The 16,690-nt window shown below is 54.4% G+C and overlaps 1 protein-coding gene across 1 annotated transcript; it reads right to left on the bottom strand.

Annotated features, from left to right (window-relative positions):
* Positions 1 to 97: 97 nt before the first annotated feature.
* Positions 98 to 14,882, bottom strand: Samd14 (sterile alpha motif domain containing 14). The gene is made up of 12 exons (XM_027924808.2): positions 14,782 to 14,882; positions 14,470 to 14,672; positions 14,114 to 14,354; positions 13,192 to 13,246; positions 6,099 to 6,265; positions 5,420 to 5,708; positions 4,398 to 4,485; positions 4,242 to 4,316; positions 4,008 to 4,167; positions 2,831 to 2,950; positions 2,582 to 2,737; positions 98 to 1,775 (listed from the first exon to the last, which is right to left on the bottom strand). Exons 4-12 carry the CDS (start codon positions 13,232 to 13,234, stop codon positions 1,620 to 1,622), a joined length of 1,254 nt encoding a protein of 417 aa, XP_027780609.1. The 5' UTR covers positions 13,235 to 13,246; positions 14,114 to 14,354; positions 14,470 to 14,672; positions 14,782 to 14,882; the 3' UTR covers positions 98 to 1,619.
* Between the last annotated feature and the right edge of the window lie 1,808 nt (positions 14,883 to 16,690).

The raw sequence follows: 16,690 nt of genomic DNA, 5'->3' as shown, positions 1-16,690 counted from the left end.
AGCCCAGCAACAGTGACAGGCCTGTCAGTCCACCACACATGACATCACTTCGTCCCTGTGTCCCCACCCACCTCCACAACTGGGACAGAGAGGTCACTGGCACATTGTAAATGTTTATTGAAAGAAATTGAGAACCGCCTCCCCCCTTCACATGCAGGTGGACACCCACTATAGCTCCTGATGGCTTCAAGGACACGCATGCCTTCCCATCTCCCCACCAGCCCCTCTGCCAAGCCCAGGGGTGCCCCCGCTGCTCCCTTTCTCTCTGGAGCCCCACTCCCAGCCCAAATGGCAGAGGGGAGGAAAGTGCTGGTCCCAGGGAGGGGGCCCTGGCCTGGAGCCACAGACGCCGCCGGGGAGGAGTGAGGGGTCAGCATGCACTGGTCCTGTCCACCTCTCCAGGCAGACAGTAGGGGGAGGGGTTTCTAATCCAAAGCCCCAGGCTCCATTGGTAGCTCTAACCAGGGCCTCAGAAGCTGGGCTGGCTGCTGGCCAGCATGGTACCTGGACAACCTGTCTCTGGATATTTTCCAAAAATGACAGACACCACTCCCACCCGGGGGGTCGTTCCTGGCCCTCCCTGCAGCCTGTGAGCTGCAGCCTGTGAGCTGCAGCCTGTGCTCCCTGCCTGGTCTAGAGCCCTGAGCTCCTCACAGTGGCCGGGGCTGATGGAGGAAGCCAGTGGACCCTTCCCATCCAGCAGCTTCCAGGTGAACCCCAGATTTTGCCTCTGCCGGCTGGGGTGAAGTGCCATGGGTTCAGCAGCACCAAGGCACCGGGAGGGCTCTGTCCCCGATGCTTCCAAGTGTGTTCTGCCCCCAAAAAGAGCTCAAGTGCTCTCTGAGGGAGCAGGAGGAGGAGGAGTCCTGGCTGGAGAGCAGGTGAGAGTCCTGCTCTTGAATAGGCCCTGAAGGGACAGGCTGCCTGGATGCTGTCCTTGCCTTGGGACTCACAGGACAGGGCAGGAGAAAGAAGGGTTTTTTGTCCTGTCTGTCTTCTCCTATCCTTGCAGAGGCCACACGTATCTCTTCCTGCTCTCTCTGCTCTCCTGTTGAGGAGTTGGCTGGGAGTCTACCCTGAGTGCGACTTGCTGTAATGCTCACTGATCTACCTGGGGAGCAGAACAGCTCTCCCCCAACACAGCCACCTTGAAGAGCTGGAGAGGCACAGCTCTGTCCCTGCTGAGATGCCCAGACTACCCTCTGAGCCTGAAGACCCTCCCAGGTGCAGGGCCTCTGGGAGGCAGGCAGGCACCTTCATGCCCAGCACCACCCTGGCCTGAGGACATAGGGCCAGCCTGACCCAGGCTCCTCTGGGCTTCTGGACTTAACTTCAGCCCTGGCCTCTCTGTCCCTCTTCCCTTCAGCTGCTACCTGCCTCCCCCAGGAACTCTGTGCCAAACAAGTCCTCAGAATCGGATTTATTACTGGGCCCTCTCCCTGGGGTCTCCCTTCCCGGGGACTCTGGGTCCAGACAGAGTGAGAGACGGCACGTGCCCCCAAGAGTGTGGGGCTAGGCCAGCCCAAGCCTGGCACCCAGGCCCACCCCCCTGGTGAGGCCTGTGCCCGCTGAGCCTGGTGGCTGCCCGCACCCAGGTGCCAGTGCCACCCTGCCCGCCCCTAGCTCTTCTTGGCCTCCTGCTCCCGGCGCCGCAGCTTCTCCCGCTGCCTCGCAGCCTTCTCCTGGGCCTTGCGCTCCTTCTCCGCAGCTGCTGCCAGTTCCTTCAACTTCCGCTTCACTAGCGCCCGGTCATGCGAGTTGCTGAGCCCCAGGCTCTGGGGGAAAAATCCCAGGGTGGAGGAGAGCATCCCAGAACCTTCCAGGTTCGGCTCCAGCCAACACAAGCCCGGGGCTTCCTTCTGTCCCAGCGATACACCCTGAAGGGCAGCCTCTGCCTCCTACTGTGACTTGCCCAGGGATCAGAAGCCTCAGTGAGAGTGTGGAATTGGAGTGGTTGGGAGAGATGAGGCTTGAGGTGGGCCTCCCCATCCGTTTCTTCCCTCCCTCCACTTGGGGTTTCAGCCTCCACACAACCCTGCCCAACCTGCTGAGGCCCAAAGATGGGGAGTGACTTGCTCAAGGTCACAGAGCTGGTGGGTGGCCAAGGCCCCTCCCCACTACCCCCAAGCAACTCAGATGACAGCTGGAGACAGGCTGGGAACCTTCCAGCCGAGTTCAGAGGCCACCCTGCAAACCGTCCCCATGACACATCACTACTGCTAGCCTCTGAGACTGAGAATGGGGCAGAGCTGACCAGGGGAGAGGCTTGGCTTCCCATGATACTGGAAAACTCAAGTTCCAGAGGTCAGATGACCGTCCCAAAGGGAAAGATCAGCCTGGAGGCTTGGGCTGGAGCTAGATGATCAAGTTCAAGTGGTGGGCTTGGATTTCCAGCTGGACTGGGGTCCCCTACCAGACCCCTCTAGGACCATGCCTAGAGGTCAGAGGTCACAGCAGTGGCTGGAGAGCGGAAAGGCAGCTCAGGAGGCTGGGCCGAGGGTCAAAGTAGCATGAGGAGTTCCCCAACCTTGAAGGTTGCCTCAAGCTCTGTCTGGGTCATGACCTTTGCACTCTGACCTACCTTCAGTTTGCTTCCGTCCAGCTGCAGGAGTTGTGGCCCGTCCACTTGCCGGGCCGCAAACTCAGCGGCGTACTGCTCCAGATTGAGGCTATGCAGCCACTGGCCCACCTGCTGGCTGGTCCAGTGCTGGACAGTAGGGAGGGGCTCATCCAGGAACTGGGACAGAGACAGGAGAATGTGGGGAGAGGCTCGGCCGCAGCCTGCACACTCAGCAGGACTCCAGCCGGCATGGCGGCCAGCCTCACTCACCTCATCTGAAGACTGGGACAGCGTGTGGTAGGGGTAGGAACACTTGGCCTCCTGCCGGGGACCACTCGGGATCTTGGGGCTGCTGCTGGGGGGCGTGGAGTCGTCACTCAGGGTGGATTCCTATATGGGAAGGGGTGTGTGCTGATGAGGAAGGGAGCCCCCCGCCCGAGCCCACCACCCTGTCTACATGGAGCTGAAGTCCCGGACTAGGCACCCAAAGTTGCTCAGTGCCCTCTGAGCACAAGCTGGGAGCTGGGCAAACACAGGACATGGTGACTTGTGTGACATGTCATGACCTGGGGCCTTTGAGAGGCAGGCAGCCATCTAGGGGGCACAGGGCTAGAACTAAGCCAGACAGAAGAACTGGCAGGAATAGAGGTGTTAGGCTCAGTGCTGCTTCCTACAAGAAGCCCACCAGGACTCCCTCAGGTTGGGTCAGGTGTCCTTGGGACCTGACTCCTGGTATTACCTGTGACGCTGTCACCCTGCTGGTAGATGCCCTCACTGGATTATCAGTTCTATAAGGGCCTATGCTGGATCTTGCCCACCACAGTGTCCCCAGGGCTGGGGGTCATGGAGCTTTGCAATGAAATCGGTGCAAGTCAGTGAGCAGATCCCCTCTGTGGGGGCCTTCATTTGTCATCTGTACAATAGAGGAGTGAGCCTGCCTCCCCCACCTCACTGTTAAAGCAAAAAGGTGTGCTTGGGGCCTGGTGATCTGGAGAGTGCCGATGAACATGAGCACACACTCAGTGCGGCTTCTGTCCCTGGGCTTGCTCCTCCTGCAGGGCTGTGAGCTCTCAGAGCACCAGGCTGGGGTCCTGTTCACCTCTATATCTCTGAAGCTTCACCCCACAAGCAGGTGGCCCAACTCCTAACAGGGTGTCACATCAGACCTGAGCCAGGCAGAGGGGTTAGCAGGCAGGGAGACCCCAGGCTGGGTGAACAGCAGGGCCCCGGTGTCAGAGATGCGGGAGGCCATGAATGAGTGAGGCAATGAACTACTGAGACGAGTGAATGAAGTCAGGTGACGATGGAGTCATGGAACACACAGTGCCTCTGAGGTGGACAAATGGATTCTAGGAAGGCCTGGATCCCCGTCTGACCAGGGTGTAGTATGTTCTCATGTCACCTGAATCCAGGGGCCAGTTTGGGGGCAAGAAAGTCCTGAGACTACCTGTGACGCTGACTTCTTAGGACTGAACCCCTCATGTTTAGGGGAGCAGGCAGGAGAAGTGACGTTGCCTGAGGACGCTGAGCCCTTGCCGCTGTCTGTGAACCAGGAAAAGGGCAGGAACGGGGAGGCCCCTGACCGGCCAGACCCTTCCACCGACTCCCTGTGAAGAGAGCATCCAGCATGGGTGTGGGCACCAAGGGGAGGCTGGGAGCTGGCACTGTGGGCACCTCTTACCTGCTGCCCATGGACAGGCGGTTGCTGCCCTTCTCCTTCCGGCTCTTGCCAGTGGATGCTCGGCGGAGGGTGACCCTGTGGGGAGGGCAGGGGAGTGGCAGAGCTGCTCTTATCCCAGCAGCTCCAGCTCTGCACCGTGGCCCCTCCTTCACTCACCCCAGGTCCAGAAACTTCCGGCGCGTCTTCTTATCCAGACCGATGGTGGGGCTGGCAGGCTCAGGAGGGCTGGCATCCCGGCTGTCATCTTTTGGGGACAGGGGGAGCAAAGAGCCAGTACAGTGGCTTGCCTATCTTCTCTGGAGGGTTGGCATATTCTTGATATAGAATCAGCCACCCTTGCTCTGGTGTCCTTCACTAGCTGTGTGACCTAGGATAAGTCACTTTTTCTCTGAGATTCTGTCATTTCAAATGTGGGGGTAATAATCCCTGACCATGTCATGGTATCTTTGGGATGCATAGGAAAGGCTCTGACAAACCGTAAAGCACTTTACAAATTGACAAGGTAGGGACCACTATTATTTTTTGGGGGGGTGTAAGTTCTGCGGATGGAACTCAGGAGCACTCAACCACTGAGCCACATCCCCAGCCCTATTTTGTATTTTATTTAGAGACAAGGTCTCACTGAGTTGCTTAGTGCCTTGTTTTTTGCAGAGGCTGGCTTTGAACTAGCTATCCTCCTGCCTCAACCTCCCAAGCCTCTGGACTACAGGCGTGTGACATGGCGCCCGGTGGATCACTACTATTTACTGTTAACTTTAGCCTTCCAATCTTGGCTCAAATGTCACTTCCTCAGAGGAGTCTTTGATGATGCTCTCAAATAGGTCAGACACCCTGATAACAGGCACTTCCACCGCCATGCACATTTCCTGCGTAGCAATCATTACACTTTGTAACTGCACATTTAATTAAGGGATGATTCGATTGTTGCTCCTCTAAACTACACACCCCAGGAGGACAAGAACTGCCTCTATTTGCCCTATTTGTACCCTAGGATCCAGCAGTGTCTGGCACAAAGTAATTTCTCTGTAAAGGAATGAATGAACCTTGGTGTTCATTCTCCCCAGCTCCCCATGGCCACCCAGTTCCACTGGGCGCAGCCACTGCCTCCGTGTCGCGGGGCGCGGCTGGGGAAGCTGCGGTGCCTGTGCGCACCGGCAGGGGGCACCGCCCGCGCTCACCTTCGCTGTGCGGCTCCGCGCGCGGGTGGCGGCGTACGAAGCTGGGCGAGCTGTCCGAGGAGGGTGCGGAGCGCGGCGGCGAGCTGGAGGCGGCAGCCAGGCCCTCGTGAGAGGCCGCGTTGTGCAGGGGCCGATAGCGTGTGAGCGGCGACGGCGGCGGCTCGTCCTCGTCCAGACTGCGCCGCAAACCAGGAGGCTCCAGGCAGAAAGAGCCCCCGCCCGGGGAGCCAGGGCCCGAGTGCAAAGGCGAGCGCAGCCGGTGCAGGGGACTCCCGCAGCCATCGGTCACCTGGGGGAGGGGACAGCCGTTCATCCTCCCCACTGTGCTGGAGCCCTGGCTCCTGAGTCCTTCTGGGGTCTGGAGGGAAGGTCTCCCGGTGAGCTGCATAGGGAAGGGTTGAGGTCCCTGGCCTTGCTAGCTATTATTGTGACCAATATTGAACCTGTGCTGGCCTCAGCTTCCTGATCTGCAAGCTGGGTCCTGGGGCACAACCAAGGCAAATGGAGCTTCTACTTCAATAGGAGGAGCTGGCCAGAAGTGAAGTGGCTGACATTTGGTAGCATTATTATTACATCAGCTCTCTGGGAATGAGGCTTCCCCCAAGGGCAGGGAAAGCCCAAGGGAAAGAGAGGTGTGTGGGTGTGGGTGTGGGTGTGGGTGGGTGGGTGTTGCCCCAACCTTGCCTCCAGGCCCATCGGAACCTTCACCATCCTCAGCAGAGCTGGCACTGTCCCGAAGCCTGGAGCGGGATGGCCGGTGTCTTCGGCCCTTGGCCAGCAGCTGGGCCCGGGCCTTGTGTAAACTGCTGTCCAGTCTGGCGGTCTCTGGCACAGCCAAGTCCAGATCTGCAAACCAGGTGAATGGGCAGAGACCAGTCACCTGAAGGTGGAGAGCCCAGAGGTCCACCTTGTTCACACCCCAGGCATTAAGCCAGTACTTCTGAGTGCCAGGCACTGCAAGGCCAGGGGAGATGGAATTCAGGGCCCCCCTCCGCTGGCTGGGGGAGAGCTAATCATGTCAGCACATAAGTACAGCCTGCATAGAGGCACAGAGTAGCCGCATTTGGAGGGGTCAGAGGGGGAAACGCCAACCCAGCTCCTAAGGTCTGGAGTTTCCAAATGACTAGGTGGCATACGCAATGCTGAAAGTAGGGAAGTGGGGATGGCACCTCTAGGGATGGTGGGAGGGAAGCTCTGTAGGGAGAGGAACTGGACGAGGCTGCAGACATTATGGTGATCATGGCTACCACTCAAGAAGCAACTACAATGCACCAGACACTACAAACATCATTTCTCATTCAAAACAACTCTGAGAGCCAGGTGTGGTGGCACATGCCTATAATCCCAGTAATTGGGGAGGCTGAGGCAGGAGGATCACAAGTTCAAGGCCAGCTTCACAATTTATCAGGGTCCTAAGCAACTCAGTGAGATCCTGTCTCAAAATTTTAAAAATTAAAGGAAAAAAAGAAAGGGCTGGAGATGTAGCTCAGTGGTTAAGTGCCCCTGGGGCTCAAACCTTGGTACAAAAAAAAAAAAGAGAAGAGAAGAAAAACAACAACCCTGGGAGGGGAGGCCCCCACAGCTACTATACACACTGTACAAACTGAGGCTCAAAGAGGTCGAGTCACTTGACTGAGTCATCAGCTAGCAGTCCTCTGGGATTTGAGCCTGACTAGACTGGCTCCAGAAACTGGCCCTGTGGGGACACTTGCTGTGTCACTCTTAGGGTAGTATTCAGAGAGAACACTGGTGAGCATTTGGGGCCTGCATTTGAAGTGAGGCCGAGGGACTCCCACAAGCCAGTGGCAGTGGCAGGAAGAAAGTCCCCACAGGCCTCTGAAGCCTGTCCTTGCCATCGGGGAGTCTGTGGCCCAGTGCTAGGTCCTGCATGATGACCCCAAGGAGGAGCAGGCAAATGCAGTGGGTCACACACAAAAGCACTTATGGATCAGTTTCACTTTTTGTGTACCTAACTGAGAATGGTGCCCTCACGCTTGACTGGACCTGACCTTGGCACTAGGGTCTCTGAATAGAAAAGACTCTTCCTGCATCTCAACATGGTTCAACACCTTTCCCCTCTACACGTCCCTTGGGACTTCTGGGACCCCCATTCCATCCCTGTCTTGCTTGTTCCTCCCTCTTTTCTGTAAACATCCCCAAACACACCTGGCTTAATGGCCACTTATGCCTATTTCTAGCTGACTGCTCCCCTGAATTCCAAGCCCAGGCACTTGGGCCATGGCCAGGGAACTTGCCGTGACAAAGGACCCCAGACACCTCCAACTCAATACATCAAAACAAACCCTCTGCCTTGCCTCAGACTGCTGACTTCTCTGGCTCCCTGAAAGGTCCCACTGCCTACCTAAGCCACCCAGGTCAGGCAGCTTTGGGCTACCATCCTCCCTCAGCCCAACGCCCAGCTGGAAATTCATATGTCCAACTGTCCACTCAGCACTTCCGCTGACATGTCCAGTGGGCTCCTTCTTCTTCCACACCAAAACCCAACCTGTGGCTCTGCCTCGCCATAAGCTGCCCCCCCAGGCTCCCCAGTTTGATAGCTCCACTGGTTCCGTTGCTCAAGTCAACCCCCCAGAGTCATCCTTGACTTCTTTCTCTCCCATCCTACAAACTGATCCAGCCAGAATTCCTGTTGGCTCTACTTTCAAAATATATCTAGACATACTGAAATATTTATGGGGAAGTGATATGATGTTTTGGATTCCGTTCAAAATAATCCAGAGCAATGAGGGCAGAGAGTGGGAGGGACAGAGGCAAAACAAGACTGGCTGTGAGTCGGCGCTTGTTGAAGTGGGGTGACCTGGACATGAGCACATGGCAGAGTACACTGCACTCTTCTTTACTTCCTCTTTTTTTTTTTTTTTTCTTTTTTGGTACCAGGGACTGAACAAAGAGGTACTTAACTAATGAGTCACATGCCCAGCCACATTTTTATATTTTATTTTGAGACAGGGTCACGCTTAGTTGCTTAGGGCCTCGCTAAATTGCTGAGGCTGGCTTTGAACTTGTGATCCTCCTGCCTCAGCCTCCTGAGCCTCTGGGATTACAGGCGTGCAACCGGCACTCTTCCCTACTTCTGGACATGGTTGGGAGCCGGGGATGTAGCTCAGCAGTAGGGTGCTTGTCTATCATGTGCAAGGCCCCTGTACCACCAAGGAAAAAATTATGGTTGAGACTTTTCAAAACATATTGTTTATGATTGAGTCTACACACACTCATCCATGCACACACGGACAGGAAAGAGAGAGGAGGGCAGGGAGCAGGCAGGTACTACTCACAGCGAGGTACCATCATCTCTTGCCTTGTTTATTATAAAAAACAAAACAAAACAAAAAAACCTTCCCCCTTCTTTTCCCACATACAGTCTTTCTGCAGCACACAGCCTGTGTGATCCTAATGAAACCCGATGTTCTGTCACTCCTCTGCTCAGAGCTTCTGCTCTTCTCCCTCCCCTCCAGCAACCCTTCCTCACGGAAATCCAGCCTGCACCTCAGGGCCTTTGCATGTCTCTCTTCCTACAGAGCCCTTGGCTAGATTTCTACTTGCTTCTCTCCCTCACCTCCTTCAGGTCTTTGCTCAGTTTCACACCGAGGCCCTTCAGACCACTCAGTTGATATCACCTTCCCACACACACTCCAAAAGCCCACTCCATTTTTCTTTCCACATCATTTATCACTTTCTGTGTAATTTTATTGTCTCTCTTCATTCATTAGAATGTCAGCTCCACAAGGACAGATTTTTCTCTATTTTGTTCACTACCCCAGGTGCAGAACAATGCCTGGTACATAGTACACATAGTAGGTGCTTAGTAAATATTTGTTTTTCATTTTGTTTGTTTTTGCAGTAACCAGGTCCTCACACATGCTAGGCAAGTGCTCTATCACCAAGCTACACTCCCGCCCCTTTTTATTTTGAGATAGGTTCCTACTGAATTGCTGAGACTGGCCTCAAACTTGTCATCTTCTTGCCCCAGACTTGTAATGTTTTTATTATTATTTAATTTTAGTCCTGGACATTAGACCAGGGTTGCTTTGCCACCAAACTACATCCCCTGCCTATTTTACTTTTTGAGACACAATCTCGCTAAGTTACCAAGGGTCTTGCTAAATTGCTGAGGCTGGCATCGAACTTGCAATCTTCTTGTTTCAGCCTCCAGAGTGGCTGGGATTACAGGAGTGCGCCATCATGCCAACATTTTTGTAAGCACTCTTTTAATAAAAGAAGGAAATTCTGTTGACTGGCCTTTCTTGCACACGTCTGGCGGCCTGTCCTCCCCATCTAGACTGCACTATCTCAGCTCAGGCCTTCGCCAGTGCTCCCACCTCTGCCAGCGGCTGCCATCCCAGAGCGTGGTTTCTGCATCTGGGTACACTTCCCTTCCCGCACCTTCCACAGGTTAGAAGGAACTTTCTAAAGCACATTTCTTGCCATGTCCCCTACTCTCCTGCTTTGAAACCCTCTGGGGTCTGTGGGGGGTGGTGGGGGTGGATCCCAAAGCCAATATAAAGTCCAGCTCCCGAGCCTCAGCCCTGCATCAAGACCTGGAAACCCAGTTTCCTGGACTCCTCCTGCGCTAGACTCTGCTACCATACCTCAGGTAAGAGCACAGGCTCTGGAAGGCCAAGGGCACTTCTGTCACTTGCTGTCTGGGTGATCCTGGACAAGTTACTTACATTGGGTGCTGGCTCCCTCATCTGTAAAAAGGGGCCAAACTAGCAGTGTCTTACTGAGAGCCTCGTCGTGAACATTAAGTAGAATCGTCCATATAAAGTGCTTCATCATAATGCCTGCAACTTGGCATTTGCTGTTGATGGTGTGAGCATGTCACTACCCAGTTTTGTTTTGTACCAGGCCTTGTCCTATGCCAGGGGTGGTGAACAATGCTCACACCATGATGATGTATTTCTGCCTGCCTCTGCCTCTGTCCCCACCTGCCCCAGCCCTCCCTCAGTGCCACAACTCCACCCTTCTTTGTCTGGCTGACTAACACACCCCTCCTCTTCCCACCTCCTCTGGCCTCACAGGATGGTCACCTTTGTTTGTCTCTGGTGCTCTCAGGATAAGGGCCCCCACTTGCTCCCATCCGAGAAATCAAGCTCCCTAAGGATAGTGACTTGGTCTGCCTTGTTCTTTGCTGACTCTCCCCAGAGCCTTGTATAGAACCTGGCACCTATTAGAAGCCTGTGGATCTTTCCAGAATGGCTGAAAAGACAAGGATGGCCTGAGGGCTGCTACTCATCTTAGACAGCCAGGCTGAGGCCTGGGTGACAAGAGCTGAGGTAATAGAAAGACCCAGAATTTTCTACAGAGAGGGAATGGTGCAGGCTTGGGCTTGGAGTATCTGAGGAGCAGCCAGAGGACTGGTGCAGCCTGCAAAGAGGAGCCAGAAATGGGCTGGTGAAAGGGGATGATGGACACAGAGAGGCTGCTGCAGCTAATCAGGGGCAGTGAGCGGCTGAGGGCTCTGAGGGGGCAGATGCTGGCTTAAGGACTGATTTTTTGGACCCAGGCTTGGCTCAATTCTCTGGCCCCGCAGCTGCACTTGCTTTGCTTCTGTGTCCACAGTCCCTGGGCTGAAGCGGGGAGGGGTCCTCCTTTCCCAGCCCTCGGACCCCCTCACCCAGACACCCCAGGCGTGGCCTGGTATCAGCAAGCCCTGAAGACTAAACCGCGGAAGAGGCAGAGCTACTCCCCACTGGGCTCTTCAGTGCCAGGCCCTCATCTAAGTGCTTCACAATTACTGGCTCATTTTACTTCCCACGACCCAGGAGGAAGGGACACTACCAATCCCCAGGGCAGCCTTAATTTGCCTGAGGGCACAGAGCTGGTAAGATCCTGCCAGGGCTAAAGACAGGCAGTCTGGCATATCTGTAACCACCAAATACACTACATCCTTTCTGAAGCACAAATGGGAGCAACTTTGAGTCAACTCCTGATTTTATGGGTTGGGAAGCTGAAGGTCAAGGAAGAAAGGTTTGGCCTGGGTAGGAGGGAGTTAAGGATGGTGTCCAGGTCTCCTGGCTCCCAGACCTGTACTATTGCACCCTCTACCCTCCTGTCACTCAGCTGGTGCTTAGCCAACCTGTGCCAAGGAGAAGGGCCTTCTGCTCCCGACTCTGGGCACCATGGTCACCCTCCATAGGACAGTTTAGAGGGCAAATGGAATCCTGGTGGTTTCAAAGTTTTTTTTTTTTTTTTTTTTTTTTTAGAGAGAGAGAGACAGAGAGAGAGAGAGAGAGAGAGAGAGAGAGAATTTTTTAATATTTAGTTTTTAGTTCTCGGCGGACACAACATCTTTGTTTGTATGTGGTGCTGAGGATCGAACCCGGGCCGCACGCATGCCAGGTGAGCGCGCTACCGCTTGAGCCACATCTCCAGCCCCCAAAGTTTTTGTTTTGTTTTGGGCACTGGGAATTGAACTCAAGGGCACTCCACCACTGAGCCACATCCCCAGGCCTATTTTGTATTTTATTTAGAGACAGGGTCTCACTGAGTTGTTAGCACCTTGCTTTTTGCTGAGGCTGGCTTTGCACCTGGGATCCTCCTGTCTCAGCCTCCTGACCTGCTGGGATTACAGGCATGTGCAACTAACTCTACCCTGACAGTTTAGAAGTTTTGAGGCGAGGTCACCCAGCCTCTCCTGGACCCCTTGGTCTACCAGGCCCCTCAACCCCTTCTTCCACCTCTTGCCATTCCTTGCTCCCTCCTCTGTGCCCCCTCTTCTTCCCTCCTGCCCTGGGCAGTGGGAATAATGAATATTTAATTGCCTTTCCCATCAGGAAGCAAGGCTCAGCTCTCTCAGTAGAAAAGGGAAACAGGAAGGGCCTGGGTGAGGAGCAGAGGGTGGAGACTGGAGGGGGAGGGGAGGCAGGAAAGCCCAGGGGAGGCACAGCTCACCTGTTAAGCCAAGGGTTAGGCTGGGCCTGTGTGGGGACACAGGGACCCAGAGACTGAGGCCCAGGGGAGCCCCTGGGAGCCTGGGATGGAAAGCAGTGTTCCTCAGAAGCCAAGAGGCAGCAGCCCTGGTGTCACTGTGGCCAGGAGCAGTGGCAGGGAAAAGAGAGGAGGAAGATGGATATAGGAAGGCAGGGGACAAGAAGCTGGGAGCCCCCCATGCCACATACCTTAATCCAGCTTCTCCACCCCAGGGCCTGCTAGGAATGCCACCCTACTGGGGCAGTCAATTTCCAAATGAAGGTACAGGTGACCACGCAGGCACCCCAGTATGTGCTGAGGACAAGGCCATGCAGACCAGCATGTGGGGCCAATGTGGGGGTGTGAGGTTGTATGTGTGCTGCATTTGATTCCAGGGCAGAGCCCTGGAGTGAGGTCCCATGCACTATGCAGGTGACTAGGAGGTGATGCGTGTTGTCTGGGGTGGAATAGACAGGGATGGAGCACAGTGAGGCAGGAAGTCTGGGGTTCTAGACCCAGGCCTGTCACCTAACTTATCATGTGATCTTTAGAGCAAGTCACTTTAACACTGCATTCTATGCTCCTTTTCCGTGAAACGGACAGACCTAATAGAAATGACACAGTGCACGTGAGACCGAGTATGTGGCCTGGTACCAGAGTAAGATAAGTAGATGAGGACCCACTAAGATAGTGGTGACAGAGCCAGGCCACAATACACACACACACACACACACTGAACACCCGAAGGTCCACTCTCCCCCATTCCATGCCCAGTAGCCCTGGAAAGAAGCGCTCTTTGGCTGTGTCTATTGGTAGAGATGGAGTCAAATAGAACTTACCAAAAACCTCATCTGCGGGTTCTCGGAGCTTTGAAGAAGCCATGACTCAAGAGACCTGTGGAGACAAATAGAGAGAAAGAAAAAGAGACCCTGGATAAGAGGTTCAGGTTGGTCAAGTCAGGGGACAGGTCCATGGCTACACCTGCTCCTGGTCTGCTGGCCCCTCACTTTCCCTCAAAGCTTTTCTTACAGCCCTGGGAGAGAAGCCATCTGAGTCCTCCTCTACACTGGGGGTGTCGGGGCAGCAGGCACAAGCAGAAGGGGATGGCTGAGCCAACCCTGAGCACAGATGCAGGCTGGCCCTGCAGTGGTCCAAGCCAACTGGCTATTGCCGTCACACAGGGCTCTTCACTGTCCTGGGCCCTTCCATCACTAGTATCCCCTAAAAAGCTTTCAATCATCATAAACTGTCCAACATCAAGTATAGAAGAAGTCGTGGAGATTATTAAATCCGATCCTCTCATTTTACAAACACAGAAACAGAGGAGGGAGTGGCTAACCCACAATCACATAGCAAGTTAGTGGTAAATACAGAATCAGAGCCCAGGGTCTTCCAACCATCTACCTACCTATCTATTTATCTACCCATCTGTTTGATCTGCTTGATTATCCACCCATCCATCCAGTCATTCATCCATTCCTCCCCCCACCTGTCTAACATCCATCCCATCCATCCAATATTAACCTCAATCCATCCACCCACCCATCTTTGCAACTATCAGTTCTGTATCCGTCTTCCATCCACCATCCAATCCTGCTTCCCCCCTCCCCACCGTCCACTGGGGCTCTCACCACCTGCCTTTCTGAACATGAGCTGTTCAGGAAACTGGCACCATCAGCAGGGCCACTGTTCTAGGCAGACTCACAGTTCTCCCTGTTCTTGACAGACGCACAGATGCAGGAGGGTATGAGGAGTACTCACAGCAGAACAGTGGACAGCCAATGCTCAGAGCATCAAGTATGTTCCGGGAAGGAGTGTGGATGGACCACGTTATTTTGTTCTTGTTTGCTTATTTGGTGGGAAGCAGGAAGGGATGGCAGGTAGGGAAGCCGGATATAGCAGGTGAAAGCATTTGGACAGGTTTTCCTAGCAGATGTAGGGGAATACTGATGAGAAGACAAGGAGGAAGCCTGGGAGTCACTGATGGTTTAAGGCAGGAACACTGCATAAGTAAGACATGATCTTCAGTTACTTCTAACACTCAGGTCCCTTAGAAAAGGGCAGGGCACTGGATTACACCATGTCCTTGACAGATGTGCAGAAGCTGGAGCACATACCTTCTGCCCCTCCTCCTCTGTTTCTAATGGTCTCACTGTGAGCCAGCCAGGCTTGAGATCTTAGTATCCCCACTTTTCAGATGTGAAAACTTGAGATGCAGAAGATAAGAAGCAGAACTCTGCCTTGACCCATGCCCGGTTCTTAGCGCTATCTTGAGGGATGGCCTGAAATTCCTGGGGTACTCCTGAGGAAAAAACACCCCCTAGGGGAAGGGACAGGGTAGAGACAGGAGAGCTGGTATACACAGCCTGGGATTAGGGGAAGTATTAAAACCATATTAAAACCACCTCCACCCCAGACACCATGGATACCTGGGGCTGAGCAGGTAGGGGAGGGGTTGGTGATGCAGGGCCTCCAAGAACCTTCCCAACATTCTTGAACTCTGGGGATTAATAGTAGCCAAGATCTAGAATGGTTCTTCCTGCCCTGAGGGGTCAGATGAGAAGGGAGGCTACCCTAAAGAATAAACCAAATTCTCACACTGGATCACAAAGTCTTATCTGACACTAGGGCCCAGCTGTCCCCTCTTCCAGAAAGCTGTCATAGTAGTTCTCCTGTCTATTTTTCTACATAGTTTCTAAACTCACCCTTCTCCAATCAGTGGGAAATGAAGAATTTTTCAGACTTCACTGATTCCCTACATGGGTCTTATCTCCCCATATCAGATGGGAGAGAGGTCATGTATTCCCCCATTAGAATAGGGGCTTTCAAGACAGGAGCTTCCCATCAGAATAGGGGTCCTCTGAGGGCATCAGTGGTGTCTCCTCTTAGACACTGAGAAGGGAAAGCTCATGTGCTCTTTATTCAAGGACCTAGTCCAGGACTGAGACCCTCTTGTGTGTGGAAGCCCCTTTCAGCACCCTCTGGGGTGAGCTAGGGCTTCCAGGTGGCACCCACTCTCAGTCCACCTAATTCAACACAAACTCCTTTTGCTTTTCCCTTCAACAGCCAGCTCCCTAGGGTGTATGAGGGACCCAACCCTCCCTACACCGCCCCATGGAGAATTCTAGGGAAGCTTGATATGCAGAAGGTCACCAGACCCTGCCACCTCTCCTTCCAAAATTGAGTCTTGGAAAATTAGATACTCAACCTCACCCTCTTCCCTGGGTGAGAAGTGTACATGAGCACGTACACACACAGACACACACACAAACATACTCCTAGACAGGTAACAAGGGTAGAAATGAGCCTGCTCCTCTGGACAGCCACATTACCAGACCATTCTCTTCCCCTACAACTTCCAGTTTCTGGAGGAGCATCAGTGACCTCTGACTTTCTTCTGGGAGAAAGGGATGCAGGTGAGTTAAAAAATAAATCTGGTACCCAAGGGAAGGAGAAAGAGAAAGTAGAGGTGCACAATCTAGGGAGGAAGCAGGAGTAGGAACAAATAGTCACAGAGATTGGCAACGTCAAAGGGGGCTGAGAAGAAAGAGCCAAGAAAGAGCAGAGTGGGGCCAGAAAAGCAGTGGAGAAGGCAGAGAGCCGGGAGCCCTGAGTGGGGCCCAGGGTGGGGTGCCAGAGAGCCACTGCCTATGGGCTAGAGGAAAGAAAGGGGCCCAGGAAGAGGGGAGAGAGAGAGACAGACAGACAGACACAGAGAAAGTGCAACTGGGAAGGCCAGGCAGGATGGACTGTGGATCTAGGGAGGCTGTGCCCCTCCCTATGTGGCCAGTCTTCCACAGGCCCCAGGCTGGGGACAGCCTGCAGGAGTCCGACACCCCTCTTAAGCTCCACTGGACAGCGGGTGGAGGTGGGGACGGCTACCTATTTCACTCCCAGGGCCCCTCTCCCTAATCACAGCGGGTGCCCAGTTTCTCTCCAACCCACCAGTCCAGCTCCTCGCTGGGCACGAAGGAGTTAAGCCCTCTACCCCTTCCCCCACACCAGTGGGGTTTTTTATTATTATTATTATTAATTTCTCTGGGAGAGAGGGAGGGGATTAAGGGCACAAATCCTATCTCCGCCCCCTCCCCTGACAGCCCAGCTCCCCAGCCCCGCGCGGTCCCCCTAGGGATAGGGGGAAAAGGTCCCTATCCCTTGGACCCATCCAACCCCACTCGGGCCAAGTGGCCGGCCCAGCTTCCCTGTCCACCCCGGGGGCCCGGTCTCTCACCTCTAACATCGGTCATCTTCAGTGGCTGGCGCCTCGGGAACCCCTCAGGCCCATAGTGCTCAAGGCGGGGGGCCGGGCAGGAGAGGGGCGAGGGACCGTCACCCCGG

The sequence above is a fragment of the Marmota flaviventris genome, chromosome 17, assembly GCF_047511675.1.
Source record: "Marmota flaviventris isolate mMarFla1 chromosome 17, mMarFla1.hap1, whole genome shotgun sequence".
Taxonomy (NCBI): Eukaryota; Metazoa; Chordata; class Mammalia; order Rodentia; family Sciuridae; genus Marmota; species Marmota flaviventris.
Note: the sequence above shows the minus strand (reverse complement) of the source record. Positions and strands in the feature narration are given on the sequence as shown.

What these genes read in the sequence shown, in the direction of transcription:
- Samd14 (XM_027924808.2), bottom strand. Translation starts at nt 13,234, where the DNA reads ATGGCTTCTTCAAAGCTCCGAGAACCCGCAGATGAGGTTTTTG. An exon ending in CCGATGGGCCTGGAGGCAAG is followed by an intron (nt 5,709 to 6,098) that starts GTTGGGGCAACA and finishes CCCCTCCCCCAG; the next exon opens with GTGACCGATGGCTGCGGGAG. An exon ending in CGCGGAGCCGCACAGCGAAG is followed by an intron (nt 4,486 to 5,419) that starts GTGAGCGCGGGC and finishes TGTCCCCAAAAG; the next exon opens with ATGACAGCCGGGATGCCAGC.